This window comes from Mus caroli, chromosome 15, assembly GCF_900094665.2.
Source record: "Mus caroli chromosome 15, CAROLI_EIJ_v1.1, whole genome shotgun sequence".
In the NCBI taxonomy this organism is placed as follows: Eukaryota; Metazoa; Chordata; class Mammalia; order Rodentia; family Muridae; genus Mus; species Mus caroli.
In genome coordinates this window covers 76,112,724-76,128,539 of record NC_034584.1, presented here as the reverse complement: position 1 = coordinate 76,128,539, position 15,816 = coordinate 76,112,724, and the positions used below count along the sequence as shown (strand labels likewise).

At 46.2% G+C, this 15,816-nt stretch overlaps 1 protein-coding gene across 3 annotated transcripts in view; it reads right to left on the bottom strand.

Moving 5' to 3' along the window:
* Mei1 (meiotic double-stranded break formation protein 1) overlaps nucleotides 1–15,816 on the bottom strand; it is a 59,676-nt gene that overhangs the window by 4,575 nt on the left and 39,285 nt on the right. For 2 of the 3 annotated variants that reach the window (XM_021183647.1, XM_021183648.1), the window contains 6 exons: nucleotides 14,140–14,305; nucleotides 11,930–12,028; nucleotides 8,993–9,103; nucleotides 8,542–8,705; nucleotides 6,031–6,112; nucleotides 5,692–5,867 (listed from right to left, as the gene is read on the bottom strand). In XM_021183647.1, coding sequence (XP_021039306.1) covers nucleotides 5,692–5,867; nucleotides 6,031–6,112; nucleotides 8,542–8,705; nucleotides 8,993–9,103; nucleotides 11,930–12,028; nucleotides 14,140–14,305 — 798 coding nt within the window. Of the gene's footprint in view, nucleotides 1–5,691; nucleotides 5,868–6,030; nucleotides 6,113–8,541; nucleotides 8,706–8,992; nucleotides 9,104–11,929; nucleotides 12,047–14,139; nucleotides 14,306–15,816 lie in introns of all 3 variants that reach the window. The other variant, XM_029469936.1, reaches the window with a different exon arrangement.

Genomic DNA, 15,816 nt, shown 5'->3' with positions numbered 1-15,816 from the left:
CTTTTATGTGCATAAGTGTTCTGCCCATATGTATGTCTATGCACTACATGTGTGCCCAGGGCCCTCAGAGCCTAGAAGTGGGTGTTATAGCCCATAGAAGTGGAGTTATAAATGGTGTAGCTGCTGGTCCTCTGCAAGAGTAGCCAGTGATCTTAACCACTGAGTCATCTCTCTAGCCCCCAAGAATATATATATATATATATATATACACACATATATGTGTGTGTATATATATGTATATGTATATATATATATATGTATATGTATATGTATGTATATATGTATGTATGTATGTATGTATGAGAGCATACCATGTGCATACAGTACCCACAGAGACCAGAAAAGGGTGTTGTATCTCTGAGAACTGGAGTTACAGATGGTTGTCAGTAGCCATGTGAGTTCTGGAAACTGAACCCAGGTTCTCTGCAAGGGGAGGGAGTGCCCTTAAGCACTGATGTCTCCCTAATCCCCTAACTTGCCTTTCTTGAAAGAGTTCTTTTTTCTCAGAAAAGGAAACGGACCTTAGGACCAACTAAAAGATTCATCAATTAGACACCAGAAGATGTCACAATGTGTCTAAACCAGCAGGTGTCAATTTTTTTTTTTTTAAACATCTGAATCTTTTATCAAACGAAGTTTTAAACTCTAACAAACCACACTCCAGATGGAGAGCTGGCTCAGCAGTGAGGATCACTCACTGGCTGTTGTTCTAGAAGACCCGGGTTCAATTCCCAGCACCCACATGACAGCTCACAACTGTCTGTAACTCCAGTTTCAGGGGATATGTTACTCTCACATATACATACATGCAGACAAAACACCATGTACATAAAATAAAAATAAATAATTTAAAATAAAGCACACGCAAAAAAAAATCACTATGACCATTCAGTAGGGAGACACAACACAAGTAAACAGTAACCAGGACACTCGCCAAGAGCCGAGATTAAGAAGACTGATGCTCCTGTGAACCTTTCTGAAGTTCTCTCTGCTCAACGAGGGAACTGGCAGAAGAATCGGAATGACTTAGAGTGTGAGGCTCACGTGCCATTGTGGGATTAAGAATGGAGGAATCGGGACTTGGTCCTGCCTGCTCTGAGCAGTGGCCAGCGGTGCCCAGGCACCGACAGTGGAGAGGCAGGATGTGCTATGACAGATAATGGTGGAGTGAAAAAACAGATCAGTGTCTGTGAAGGATCATGGAGGGGACATGAGTGACACTGGGGAGGCAGAGGCAGGTAGATCTCTGTGAGTTCGAGGCCAGCCTGGTCTACAGAGTGAGTTCAAGGACAGCCAGGGCTACACAGAGAAACCTTATCTCAAAAAGCCACATGACCAAACAACCAAATACAAAAGGCATATATATGTTAAAACCCATACAGTTGTACAGTTACAATTGGTGAACTTTAGAATTGAGAGTTGAATCTGAATAAAGATGATTTTCGTTCTTTTTTTTTTTTTTTTTGGTTTTTTGGCTTTTTGGCTTTTTGGTGATAGATTTGTTCTATGTAGCCCAGGTTGATCTCAATTTTCAATCTTCCTGCTATGGAATGAGATTACACACTCAATTAAAACTGTTTTGTTTTGAAATGGGGTCTTGCACACAGCTAGGCTGGCCTGGTGGTTGATGACTAAGCAGCTGAGCGTGCCCTTGAACTTCTGAACCTCCTGCTGCCTGCATCGGGATTGCAGATGTTCTACCACACCTAATTTATGGCTTTATATACATGAGCCAAGCACTGGGACAACTATGCCATTTCCCAGAGAAGGCTTAGTTTTAAAAGTTACTTCCTTTATTTGGAGGAAAGGTGCGTGCATGTCACAAAGTACCTGTGATGGTCAGAGGACAACTTGCTGGAGTCAGTTATCAGACTCGGTGGCAAGAGCTCCTATGTCCTGAGCTATCTAGTTGGTCGGTAAAAGCAAACTTAACAAAAATCTTATACTCTATTAATTAGACAGTGGCACAGCAGGTTGGCTGAGGGCATGGGGCAGATGTGGCTGAATCCTTGTTTAGTCTCAAATCAGCTGCATGACTCTGGGCAACTTTCTCTGTCCTGCTGAATGGGGCTGAACAGATTATCTGTGGGTTTTGTTATAATTATTCTTTTCTTTTTAATGTGTATGGGTGTTTTGCCTGTATATATGTCTGTGAACCACACACATGCCTGGTACCTGTGGAGGCCAGAAAAAGGCATCAGATCCCTTAGAACTGGAGTTACAGAGGGTTGTGCTCACACATTTTAGCATATGGGCACCAGCAATGAAACTTGGATCTGTTGGAAGAGCAGCCAGGGCCTTACCTGCTAAATCAGAGGTTCTCAACCTGTGGGGGCTCAATCCATTTGGTGGTGGTGGTGGTGTCACATACCAGATATTCTGCGTATCAGATATCTACATCATGACTCATAATAGCAGGGAAGTTACAGTTATGAAGTAGCGACAGAATAATTTTATGGTTGGGGGTCAGCACAACATGAGGAGCTGTGTTACAGAGTTGCAGCATTGAGAAGGCTGAGAACCACTGTGGTGAACCATCTCTCCGGCGCCTTCTGAAGCTTTTAAAAAGGGCCTTCATCTGTGCGCCTTGCCAGACTTTCAGATCATGGAATAAGCCCATTCTCACCCTAAATCCCAGCTATGTTGTGCTATGGTGTTAACAGCATCAAAGCTGATATTTGGCGGTTGAGAAGATGGTAAGGCCCTTGCTGTGTCCATCACAGGACAAGCTAATAACTAGCAGGTGATCTCCCGGAGATGGTCTGCTTCGGATTATAATCAGCGACAGATTTGCTCAGTAGGAAAGGCCCAAGAGAATTAATTTTAGGAAAGATTCCTGCTATTAACATGCTTTTACTGTTACTATATAATATATATAACAATCACTTAGGTATTAGCCCATCCTTTTGAGCAGATCTCTGCAGATCTATGAAGATGTACTCTCTTGTAGTTATGCTATATAGACAAATAGATGTCTTCTTAGTTCTTAATGATGATCCTATAAGAATTCCTAAAATTATATCAGTGATTATTAAGTTCTTTTAGAGTATAACTGCTATTAGATCCTTTTCTAATAGTCAAAACTGTAATGAGTACTCTGTCAGTCTCCCATGTGTCACCAGTTAATTGTCTCTTAGATAGTAACCAGACTTTCTCCTACCCAGAGCACATTCCAAGAGGTTGTAAAACAATTAACCAAAGGTCATAAAAAGGGAACTAGTGATTTATTACAGGTGCGAACACAGAAGATAAAATATTGACTGGGTTTATCTATACAAAACTTCACTAATAACTAAGTTATGGTTTTAAACCTTCAGTGAACCTGTGGAGCCGAGATAGGTGATGGATGTTTAGCTTGATAATCACTCCTAATGGATATGCATGGTACACATACATTATCTGTTGAAAACTTCTATTTCAATTTATGGTTCGATTTTACGTGTGAATTTGTGATGAACTTTTTAACATGTGATCACGTGTTCTGAAAGATGTGTAAGTGTTGAGGAAAAAGAGAAGAGTCAGAAGAACTGAGCAGAGAGGGAACTGGGCTGAGGAGAAGCTTTTAGAACGGAACTCAGGAAGAACTTAGAAGTAAAGGCATAGCGTTGGGAGAAAAGGCATCGAGAGTAAGAGCAGTATTGTGACATCAGAGCAGGAGGAGAGAGCAAGATTGGAAGAATGCAGAGGGGAATAACTTAGAAATTATACATGACATTTTAAAAAACTAAGAGAGTAATGTGCAGAATGCAGAGGGAAAGAGAAGAAGAAGAAGAAGAAGAAGAAGAAGAAGAAGAAGAAGAAGAAGAAGAAGAAGAAGAAGAAGAAGAAGAAGAAGAAGAAGAAGAAGAAGAAGAAGAAGAAGCTACAGAGAGCAGAAGAAGCAGGCAGGCTTCTCCTTACCATGGGGACAGACTAGGTCTTTTCTTAATAACAAGGCAGGCTTAGTCTTATTAAAAGGAACAAAGCTTTTTTTTCTTACAAACGTGGGTTTAACTCACTTAGCATTAAAAGGGCAGAAGCCTTTTCTTCCTCTATACAATAAAGACTGGAGCTCACTTTTCATCCAGAATGAGGGAGTTCTTTCTGCTCTGCTGCTTGGTCTTTTGCTCCATGTGCATATGTAAGTATGGATGTGTGTGTAAGTCTGTAATTGTGAGAATGTTTGTGTGTGTGTGTGTGTGTATGAGTATGTAACTGTGAAAATGCATGCAAGCTGGACCCAACTGGTTTGAATAGAAATGTATAAATGCACATGCGTGAATCTATATATGAACTTATGTGAGTTTATGCATATTTGCTTATGTAAAAGTTTTTGCTTGGGACTGGTAGATGGCTTAGTGGGTAAGAGCACTGACTGCTCTTCAGAAGGCCCTGAGTTCAAATCCCAGCAACCACATAGTGGCTCACAACCACCCGTAATGGGATCTGATGACAGCTATAGTGTACTTATGTATAATAATAAATAAATCTTTTAAAAAAAAAGTTTTTACTTTTGTGAGTGTTATTCTTCTCTTCTGGTTCCATAGAAGGGCTACACAGAGACACTGTCTTGAAAACAAAACAAAACAAAACAAAACAAAAACTTGGAGGTAGATGTCACCTGAGGACATGGGGTTGACCTGTGCTTCCACAGATACAAATGTGGGCACACGGGGCCAGGGTTCCTGTACACACTCTTTCTCTCTCTCTCTCTCTCTCTCTCTCTCTCTCTCTCTCTCTCTCTCTCTCTTTTTCTGGAGAGAGAGAGAGAGTTAGTTGATGGTTTTGTCTAATCTGATTTTTGAGTCAGGGTCTCACTATTCAGTCTTGGCTGTCCTAGAAGTCACTATGTAGACCAAGTTGACCTCAAACTCAGAGATCTGCCGGTGTGACTCTACCTCCTGAGTGCTGGCTCAGTCCTTGATTCCTGGACTGGAGACAAGAGGCTCTTCAGAAATCCCCAAGAGCAGCGGTTTCCAACCTTCCTAACTCTGCAACCCTTTAATATAGTTCCTCATGCTGTGGTGACCCCCACCATAGAGTTGTTTCGTTGCTGCTTTATAATTTTGCTACTTTTTAAAAAAGATTTATTTATTATTATATCTAAGTACCCTGTAGCTGTCTTCAGACACACCAGAAGAGGGTGTCATATCTCATTACGGATGGTTGTGAGCCACCATGTGGCTGTTGGGATTTGAATTCAGGACCTTCGGAAGAGCAGTCAGTGCTCTTAACTACTGAGCCATCTCTCTAGCCCATTTTTGCGACTGTTATGAATTGTAATGCAAATATCTGATATGCAGCCCCTCAAAGGGGTCTTGACCCACAGGTTGAGAACCACTGCTTCAGACCTTCAGCATCAGAATGGGCCTGTGGAGGTATCCAGCTTCACAGCTTAAGTACTCATTGATTCTCAGCCTCTCCAGGATGGAGACAGGCACAGTTGGAATCAGAACTGTATCATGCATGCCAATCTGACAGACTCCTTTTATGGCATATTTATTCTGTCTGTTCTGTTCCTCTAGAGATCTCCAATACAAAATCCGTGAACTCCTGGTCTCCTGCCGCCACCTCCCAAATGCCGGGATTTCAGCTATGTGACACAAAGGCCGCTCTGACAGAAGCGCTAGTCTCCCGAGAGGAAGTCATCTTTTCCATTGTTCTGAGAACAGGAGTTCCCATTGCCAGGGGCCCCCTCAGCGACAGCCTTACCTGTACCAAGAGGTTCTGGAGCCCAATTAACAGGGCTAGCACTTGTGACTTTCCCAGTGGAGCTAGGACAGCATCCTCAGGAGTTGACAGCGGTTGATCCCCTGAGGGTACCAAGACCACCAAGGCAGAGGAAAAGCTTTGTTGTAAGGCTGTCCGCAGGAATCGTAGGATGGCAGCTGGAAACATAAGATTTCTGACACTAAGATCTTCCTCTTTCCCCATCCTCTGTCCAGGCGGAGAAGCAATGCTGATAAACAGTTATGGCCCGGGTGGGTGGTCCTATCTCAGAATCTAGGGGAAAGGTGTTTTTTTATTCCTACTGGGAAGTCCATACGGTACCTGACAGCAATGCAGACATCTTCTTTGGAAAGCTGAGAGCCTTCAATACTTGGTTCAGTTCCACAGATAATGTCTGATGGACCTGGCGGAGAAGGAGAAAGGGCTCCATCCAATCAGTGTTCTCGGAGTGTGGACAGAAAATATCCTGGCTCACTTCCTATTGCACCTGTTGTTACATCAAGACAGGGAGGTGACACAGAGCCCTCTGAGGCTTCCTGCTCTGCTGTCAGGAGTGTAAGGAGGGCATAAAGCCTACCTAGAGAACCGACTCCTCTCTGAAGCTTCCGTAGCCTCACCTGCCGCTCTGGCTCTCTTCACCTAACTCAGAAGACCAAGAGTCCCACAGACCAAATCAAAATCTTGGCTCTAGCCAAGTGTGGCACCTCATGCCTATCACCCACTCGAGAGGGAAGGGTTGCAAGTCTGAGGCCAGCCTGAATTACAGAATGAATTGCTATATAATACAAGGAAAGAAATGCTGGCTCGTCAGGCAGTGGTGACACATGCCTTTCGTCCCAGTGCTTGGAAGGCAGAGGCAGGCGGATCTCTGTGAGTTTGAGGCCAGTCGAGCCTACAGAGCGAGTTCCAGGACAATGAAGTCTACACAGAGAAACCCTGCCTCAGAAAAAGAAAGAAGGAAGGGAGGGAGGGAGAGAAGGAGGAAGAAAGATGGATGCATGCATGCTGGCTCTGCTACTTGTCAGCTGTGAGGCTTAGGTAAGTCACTGGCTCTCTCTCCACTTGCCTAGCTTTCTTCGTCCATGAAACAAACTACTTTCACATCCTCTCCAGTTATCTGGAGACCGGCTCCGGAGCAGCATAAGTGCATGCCACTAGTCTGGACTGGGGAGCTAGACGCGGGCAGATGCAAAGCCAGTCTGTTCCGCTCACCTCCACCAAGATCTGTCAGAGGGCAGGAACTACTACTCTCTTGGCTCATAATCAAGCACAAAGAAATTTTTTAAACATCCTAGACTGGATGGGAGATGGGTAGGGACAGGTCCTGAGCTGGGCAGACGCTGGTTGCCAGGCCCAGTCAAGAAGGAAGAAAGGTGAGGCAGGCTTCTACTAGACTAGTCACTATGGAAGTGTGAGTGGCTCAAGCTACTCTCAGGAAAAACAAAAACAAAAACAAAAACAAAAAAAAAAAAAACAGGCAAGGTTTCTGTTCTGAATCAAGCATGGAACAGTCACTCTAACTATAAAATCACATTTGGGAAGTAGAAGCAGAAGGGTAAGAATTGAAAGGCCAGAATTGGCTACTTAGCAAATCAGAGGCCTGTCTGGGCCACATGATACCCTATCTCAATAAAATAAAAAAATAAGAGACAGGCATGGTTATACATGCCTTTAATCCCACCATTCCAGTGGCAGAGGCAAGCAGATCTCTCTGTGAGCAACCCAATCTACATAGACAGCTCCAGGACTACATAGAGGAGTCCTGTCTCAATAAATAAATAATAAATAAACAAAAATCAACCCTAGGCCATACCCTGTAAGGTCTTCCACAGCACATAACTGCCATAGTTTGTCACCAACACAAGAGCCAAAACTGACTTCCCTTCTACGTAAGGAACTGTGTGGCCACTGTGGGCATGGCTGGGTGCTTTGGGAATGCCTTGGGAGATCAGGGGTGGTTTCTGTCCCTGCAAGCTAGTCTTGGGGAAGGGACATCTGAATATGAAATAACCAAGGACAGAGCTCACAAAAGGCTTGGCATGGCGAGGTCCTTCAGAAGGAAATGAGGCTTTGTATTTGTCCCCTGCTGTCCTGTTCCCTGCACTCACCTCCAACAGTGACAATGACAGCTAACTACATGTGGCACTTCACATCTTGCCACTGGGAACAACAAGGTCACAGCTGGCTCCTGCCTTCTTGTCTAAACCGATCTATTTTTTCAGCCCCTCGATCTGGCCACACATGCCAGCTTATCCCTAAATATATGTCCCACGTCCTAAAGTTGTCCATTTTTATGTCCTTGCTCAGGGTGTACTCTCCTCCCTGGAGCATCTTTACCCACCACCTTTGTGAAGTACAGTTTTACTTTAAGGCTCTACTGAGAAAAACACATCCCCCAAGGGTAGGGCAAATACTATAGTCTGATACGCAGGCGATCCGTTTGTATTAAAACTACGCTGTCAGGCCAGGTGTGGTGGCACACGCCTTTAATCCCAGCACTCGGGAGGCAGAGTCAGGTGGATTTCTGAGTTTGAGGCCAGCCTGGTCTACAGAGTGAGTTCTAGGACAGCCAGAGCTACACAGAGAAACCCTGTCTCGAAAAAAGCGCCCCCCCCCAAAAAAAACCCCAAAACAAAACAAACTACACTGTCGATAACCCTGACTCCCTTGCTTCTCACCTGTGGGTAAGAACACTGAAACCCACAATAGTTAATTAAATATTTTGCCAAGGTCACACATCTAATATGCCTCAGAACTGGGAACAGACCTCGGAGGCTAGCCACTTCTTGCAGCTCCACCCCATGACCCGAAGACATGGCGCCAGATACAAACCTGCAAATTGCCATTGTGCTGCTGGGCAGAGAAGGAGGCAATGAGCAGCCAGGCAGAGCAGAGCAGTGGTGTCCTTGGGGAGGAGCCTGTTTCTGTCCAGGTGAGGGCCAGCATCTTCTCCAGGAGCTCAAGCAAGGCTGTGCTGCTCAGCAGGACAGCAGCAGCTGCAGGCAGGAGAGGAAGGGGCGGCCATCTAGCTTCATGTCCCTATGGGTTGAGTACCCGGTAGGGCCTCGAGCATATAAATACAAACAAGTGGATCATCAAAGGGACCTAAGGCACTTCGCACATTGACGAATGACAGACTATTAGAATTGGAGAGCTCTATCATCATCACATAGACTCCTAGATTTTTTTTTAAGAAGAAAAAGCCAAGGGTACCAAGGACACCCCCCCACACACACACACACACACAACGTCCTCTTCAATGACTCTGCCTGGGTCCCTGTACCTCTTTTCTGGCTACTGGGTGTGGTCTGATGAAGACTCCAATACAAGAAGTTGAAGGAGGGCTGCAGGATGTCCACATGTGCAGGGCTGCACTTCCCACACAGCATGCTCACTGAAAGAAACAGAGTTCACAGGTAGTCTGTGCACAGCGCTCTACACTTTAAGTACTCTTGCACATTGCACAGGAGGAAAGACAGTGGTGTGTATATGCTCAGCCCAGGGAGTGGCACTATTAGAAGGGGTGACCTTGTTGGAGTGGGTGTGTCATGGTGGGCTTGGGCTTTAAGACCTTCACCCTAGCTGCCTGGAAGCCAGTATTCTGCTAGCAGCCTTCAGATAAAGATGTAGAACTCTCAGCTCCTCCTGTACCATGCCTGTCTGGATGCTGCCATGTTGCCATCTTGATGATAATGGACTGAGCCTCTGATCCTGTAAGCTAGACCCAGTTAAATGTTGTCCTTTATAAGACTTGCCCTGATCATGGTGTCTGTTCACAGCAGTAAAACCCTAACTAAGACAGACAGTGACAGGAGTGAAGTCGGAACAAAGTCATATGCTCACACCTTCAGTCTGCACCGGCCACATAAACACCCACAACCAAAGGGCACTGAACACACAGTTATGTGTTTTCTTGTCAAGGGAAGCCTCTCACTGTGCGTGTGTCAGCCTGCTACCTTAGCTCTGATCTTCATTCCCTAAGACCATCCAGCCTCTTAACTATCCTAGCAAAGGAGCAGCTGCTGCATCCCCCAGGGAATTCTGGGATGCTGGACAGACAATCCCCTGTCCTTGGCTATCCTCACCCCTTTCTTCTTCCTTCCATCCACACTCCCTGTTTTGTTTTTTTTTTAAGACAAGGCTTCATGTATCCTGGACTAATCTCAGATTCACCACTTTGCTGATGATGGTATGAGCCCCTATGATGCTCCTGCTTCTTTCTGCCTTCCAAGTGCTGGGATTCCAGGTGCACACCACCACGCTTTTGCTTTTGCTATATAGTCCTAGTTGACCTTGAATTTACAGTCTTCCTGCCTCACCTACAGAATTCTATGGTTATAGGCAGACACCATTACATGTGCCATGTTCTCTTCCTGTATCACTGCTTTCTGCCTAAGTTGACTCCTATTCAGCCACCGAACTTCAGATCGGGGTCTCTAGTGTTGTAGCTTTCCTGAGTTGCCTATGCTAGGGCAGAACTCCCTCCTTCTCCTCCTTGAGAGACAGGGTTTCTCTATGTAGCTGTGGCTGTCCTGGAACTCACTACGTAGATCAGACTAGTCTTGAACTCACAGATCCTTCTGCCTCTGCCTCCTAAGTCCTGGGATTAAAAGAATACACTACCACGCCTGGTTAGAACGTTTCAATGATGCTGTTATCTTTAAGTCATTTATATTCTTAATTCCTGTAAATGCACTGGCTGACCTTTTTGTGGTCTGTGCCCTATCTGAGCCTGAATAGACATTTTCTTACATTCCCCCAGGAAGAGGAATACAGCATCATAAACGTTATAGAACCAAAGATTCAGGGAAGAACAACTGCATGGTCTCTGCTAAAGATGGTAAGATATACGATTAAGCATCTGAAGGTGGAGCATCCGTGGAGAAATTCCAGGGTAGCCATCTTTCCCCACACAGGGCAGCAGGCCTCCTTGACGATGCATGTGAGTACAGGGACAGCCGCCAGGAACAGATGACAGGCCAGACAGCACACTACAATCCCTGAAGACACGCATGGCACAAGAATACAGGGGGCTGTGGTGGGGTGAATGAGTATTTTAGACAGAAGTGCCATGAGTTGGCTCGGTGTGTATAAGCACCTGCCACCGGGACTGATAACTTAAGCTCGTCCCCTAGAGCCTACAAGAAGATGGAGGGAGGGAACCGGCTCTACAGTTATCCTCTGACCTCCACACACGTGCTGTAGCATGCCTGGGCCACATGCACTTCATACACACACCAGAGAGTAATAATGATTTTTATCATGCACAGATCTCCCTCCAGCACCATATAGACACAGGGTCTAGAGCTGCCTTCAGTGATTCTTATGAATCCTTTGAGGAAACCTCAGCCCTGGAGAGGGAAATCCTACCCTGCAGCCAGAAGACCTAAATCCATAGTCACTGATGATGTCATTTATTTCAACTCATTTCAGCTTTCCTCAGTGTGCTTATTGGTGCCACCTGTGAACTGGTGGCTACATTCACAGGCAGTGAAAGGTCCCAGTCAGGTCTGGGTTATGGGTGAGAGAGACAGACAGAAGTCTATTATACTCAGTGGCTGAGAACACACTTGCTGTTGACCTGAGTTCAGTCCTCAGATCTCAGTGGAGGAATGTCACAAACTTCTGCAAGCTTTCCTCTGACCTTCTCAAGCATGCCACAGCGCACACACACGCACGCATACACACGCACACACACACACAAATAAAAAAAGAAAATACTTTAGAAGAGAAAGACTCCCAGAGAGCTGTGAACTGGATGATCAGAGACCCGAGTCAGCGATGAAACAAGGAAGATACCATGACCTGACCCAGACTGTATCCAGAAGGCCTTTGTTAGTCCAGCACTGCACATTTGCCCGAATATATATTTGTATCTCAATCCTACATGGGAGGATGCTCCATTCAGACCTATGGGCTTAGCACAGGCAAGGTGGCTGTTCACACAGCTGTTCACTAACAGTGTGCTTTCTGACTTCACTAGAGCTTGTACCTATAATACCCCATTGTTGGTTTGTTGGTTTGGGCTTTTGTTGGCTTGTTTGTTTGTTTGTTTGTTTGTTGGCTGGGTCTCTCTGAGTATTCCTCTACAATGAGCAGAGGGTGCTGAAAGACACCCCCAGGAACAGGCTGATTCGGTTCACATCTTCTGAGGGAACAGAATGCCATCACACTCCGCCCCAGGCCCATGCGCACGGTGTGTCTCAAGCGGCCAAGGCACCTTGATGAAGCAGCTTCATGGCCATGCTGTCCAGCTCTTGTTCTGACTCATTCCTCATCTGCACCAAGGACAGGAGGTTCAGCAGCAGCGGCAGGTTCCCTGAGGCACAGGAATGGGCTGCTCAGAGAAGAAAGCTGAGTCCACCCACAGGTCAGACCCTCCCTGACACAGACAGCCCTAAGTGACTCTATTCTGAATGGAAAATCAATCTGGTGGCTTGCTGAGATTCATCCCTGCTCCCAGACGTCTTCCTTCTCGTGGGAGACAGTAGTAGCTGAACTGCTGGAGGCCATCTCTGAGTGGCTATCGGGAATCCATTATTTCACTAAAGTACATTAAAAACACCCGAGACGGGGACTTTTATTCCTACTTCTCACAAAGTTCCCCCAGCTAGGGCAAGGCAAGGTGTTGGGCTCTGAAAGTTTGTAAGCCCCCACTATCCTACGCTCAAATCCTAACCTCCAATATGATTCTTAAGAAGCGGGGCTACTGACAGTCAATTGGGTCATAAGATGCAGCCACCATGAATAGGATTAGTACCCACAAAATGTCTCCAAAGTCCTGGTCACTTGTCCTTTCTACCACAGGAGGATTACAAGATGTCTGAACAGAGTGGATTCTCACCAGATATCAAACCTGCTGGTATCTGGACTCTGGATTTCCCAAGAACTGTTAGTAATAACCTACTGCTCATGAGTCACCTAACTTATGGTACTCTGTGAAAACCACCGAGTCAGACAATGCCAGGGTTTCTCTGTGTAGTCCTGGCTGTCCTTGAACTTCCTCTATGGACCAGGCTGGCCTCAAACTCAGAGATCCTCCTGCTTCTGCCTCCCAGGTGCTGGGAGGGATTAACTGTGTGTGCCACCACCACCACCTGGTTACACTTAAAAAAAAAATTATTAGCTGGTTGGTGGCGGCACACGCCTTTAATCCCAGCACTCGGGAGGCAGAGGCAGGTGGATTTCTGAGTTCGAGGCCAGCCTGGTCTACAGAGTGAGTTCCAGGATAGCTGGGGCTATACAGAGAAACCCTGTCTTGAACCCCCTGCCAAAGCCACCCACCCATACATACATACATACATACATACATAGGACTATGTAACCTGGCTGTCCTGAAATTCACTATGTAGACCAGGTTAACCTTAGACCCATGGAGACATGCCTGCCTCAGTTTCTCCAGTGCTGCCACATATGGCCTACAATCTTTAAATTTTATTTGTTGTTGTCATTATTGCTATTATTGGTGGTGGTGGTGGTGGTGTGTGTGTGTATGACATGGGGCACAACAGCACACTTGTGGGGATCACAGAACTTCATGGAGTCTGCTCTCTCCTTGCACCTTGACATGGGTTCCAGGATTGAAACTGGGCTTGGGGAACTGGTGGTCAGCAGCAAGTGCTTTACCTGCTGAGCTGTCTCCCGGGCCCAGAGCTTACGGTAAGCAGTTCTATCACCCAGTCACATGTTGTTTTCCCTAGGAACGAAGGGCTGGGTTTCTTAAGACAACATTCTTCTTTCAGGACTGGACTTGGGAGCCATAGCCTCTTGCCATTTGCCCTTGATGGCTCAGAAATTTATTTTTATAAAATCAGATTCTTCCTAGCTAGGCAGTGGTGGCACACACCTTTAGTCCCAGAACTCTGGAGGCAGAGGCTGGCAGATCTCTGAGTTCGAGGCCAGCCTGGTCAGAGCCAGTTGTGGCGGTACATACCTTTAATCCCAGCACTCAGAAGACAGAGGCAGGTGGCTCTCTATGAATCTGTGGCCAGCCTGCTCTGTATGAGACCTTCCCTCAGAAAACAAAACCAGGATCAGATTCTCAACAGAAAAGAATTTCCAGCCTCTTTAAAAATAGCTGATGACAAATGAACCTCAATTTTGAGTTTCTTCATACTGAAAAGCCAGGACTTTTTTTTTTTTTCTGGGACTGGTAGCGCATCCTGGATCTCACTGGGGATTCAACACATCACAGATCCACCCTACTCCCACAGCCCTGCTGGGTCCCCAGCCTCCCCCAGATTCCACTTTCTTCTTCCCTCTGGGAGTCACCATTTTTGTGACAAACAGCTCTGGGCACATACTGTGCAGGGTAGGGACTGGCCTCGTTTTTCTTCTGTTACAAAACCTGATTCTCTTTCTTAGAGCACACGTCACCAAAATAAGTAACAGCCTATTCCACATGTCAAGATGCGTCCAAGGCAAACTGACCTCCTGAGCTGGATGCTCCATACTCCACCAGGAGGCGCTGCAGGATGAGCAGGAAGTGGCCTCGGATGAGGCCACCCACCTTGACATCCTCATTCTCCCGAAGGAACGCCCTCAGGACAATGAGGACCTTGCGGGCTGTATCCACGGGGCTGGAATAGACCAGGTCCTGAGAAGAGAAGGAAGCCAGGGCTCAGAGAGCACACAGCCAGGGGCCGACAGACAATGCAAGAGAGAGGGGCAGGAAAAGAACCTAGGATAACGGTTTCACAGCGGCTGGGTGGAATCTCACTCAGCACCTAATTCTGTAACAAAGTCTCTGGGAGGATGCACTAATCCCTCACAAATCATGGAGGACAGTCCCAGCCTGTTACGTCAAGAAGCAAACGGAGGAGCCGGGCGTGGTGGCACACGCCTTTAATCCCAGCACTTGGGAGGCAGAGGCAGGCGGATTTCTGAGTTCGAGGCCAGCCTGGTCTACAAAGTGAGTGCCAGGACAGCCAAGGCTACACAGAGAAACCCTGTCTCGAAAAACCAAAAAAAAAAAAAAAAAAAAAAAAAGAAGCAAACGGAGGCTCGGGGACATTACGTGACATGCCAGAGGTCACATAAAGCCAGTAAGTGGTACCCAGGATGTGAACATGGGTCTCTGGACTCAGGATGCCCCTCTCTTGTAAGTTCAATTACTAGGGTCAAGAAGAGGTTGTTTTTAGGACCAAGAACCTGAGAACCAGAAAAAGGGAATGCAGAGGACAGAGATGTCATAGGTCAGGGAAAGAATAAGTTGGGATAGATTCAGGGCATGGGATGGGAAATGAGGATCAGGTCAGGCCTGATCTCTGAGGTAGCATCTGCCCATCCCTGCCCCAAGCCCAAAGGTCTTGGATTTAGAAAATGGAAAAGGACATTTTATTTTGATTTGCTTTTGAAGTTATTTTAACGAGGGTAGGTTGAAGGAAAAACGGGCAGAAAGGGTGCCAGTAGCTGTCTCTGATAGTTCCTGGCACCTACCAGCTCAAACAAGCCGATGCCTTTGGACAGGCGAATGTGTCAGGCCAGTTAGAATAGAGCATTGTGAATCCAAGGTCAACAAAGAATCTCAGTGCAGAGAAAGGACTACAGGGCATGTTAGCCAAACAAACCCTGATGTGCTGACCACCGCATGGGCACCAGGAAACGAGCCCCGGGCTTGGGCTTTGGAGAACCAGTGGCGATATCAGTAGTAGCTGCTCAATTAGAACCCAACGGCATTGGTGCAGCACTGTTTTTACATCATAGCCAGACATTGGTCTACACATTTTCATATCTTCCTAATAGCTCCTCCAGTCAGCTGTTTCTCCAGGTTTTCAAATGCAAATCTAAGGCAGACTGATTGGTTATCTATCAAGAAAGTAGCAGAGAGCCAGATGGGGTAACATGCACTCAGGAGGACGAGGCAGAGAACTTCATGTGTGTGAGGCCAGCCTGGGCGATATATTAGTTTACAGGCTAGCCTAGGCTACAGAAATAAGATGGTGCCTTAAAGAGAATAACAGTAGTTGTAAATTCTAACACAATGTGTGCTAATGAAGGGGAGAGGTGGCTTTACCTCTGCCACCTCACAAAGACTCAAAAAAAAAATCTCTGGGCAGACAAAAATCACAGACTGGAGGGCTAAAAAAAAAAATCTAGGTAATCTAG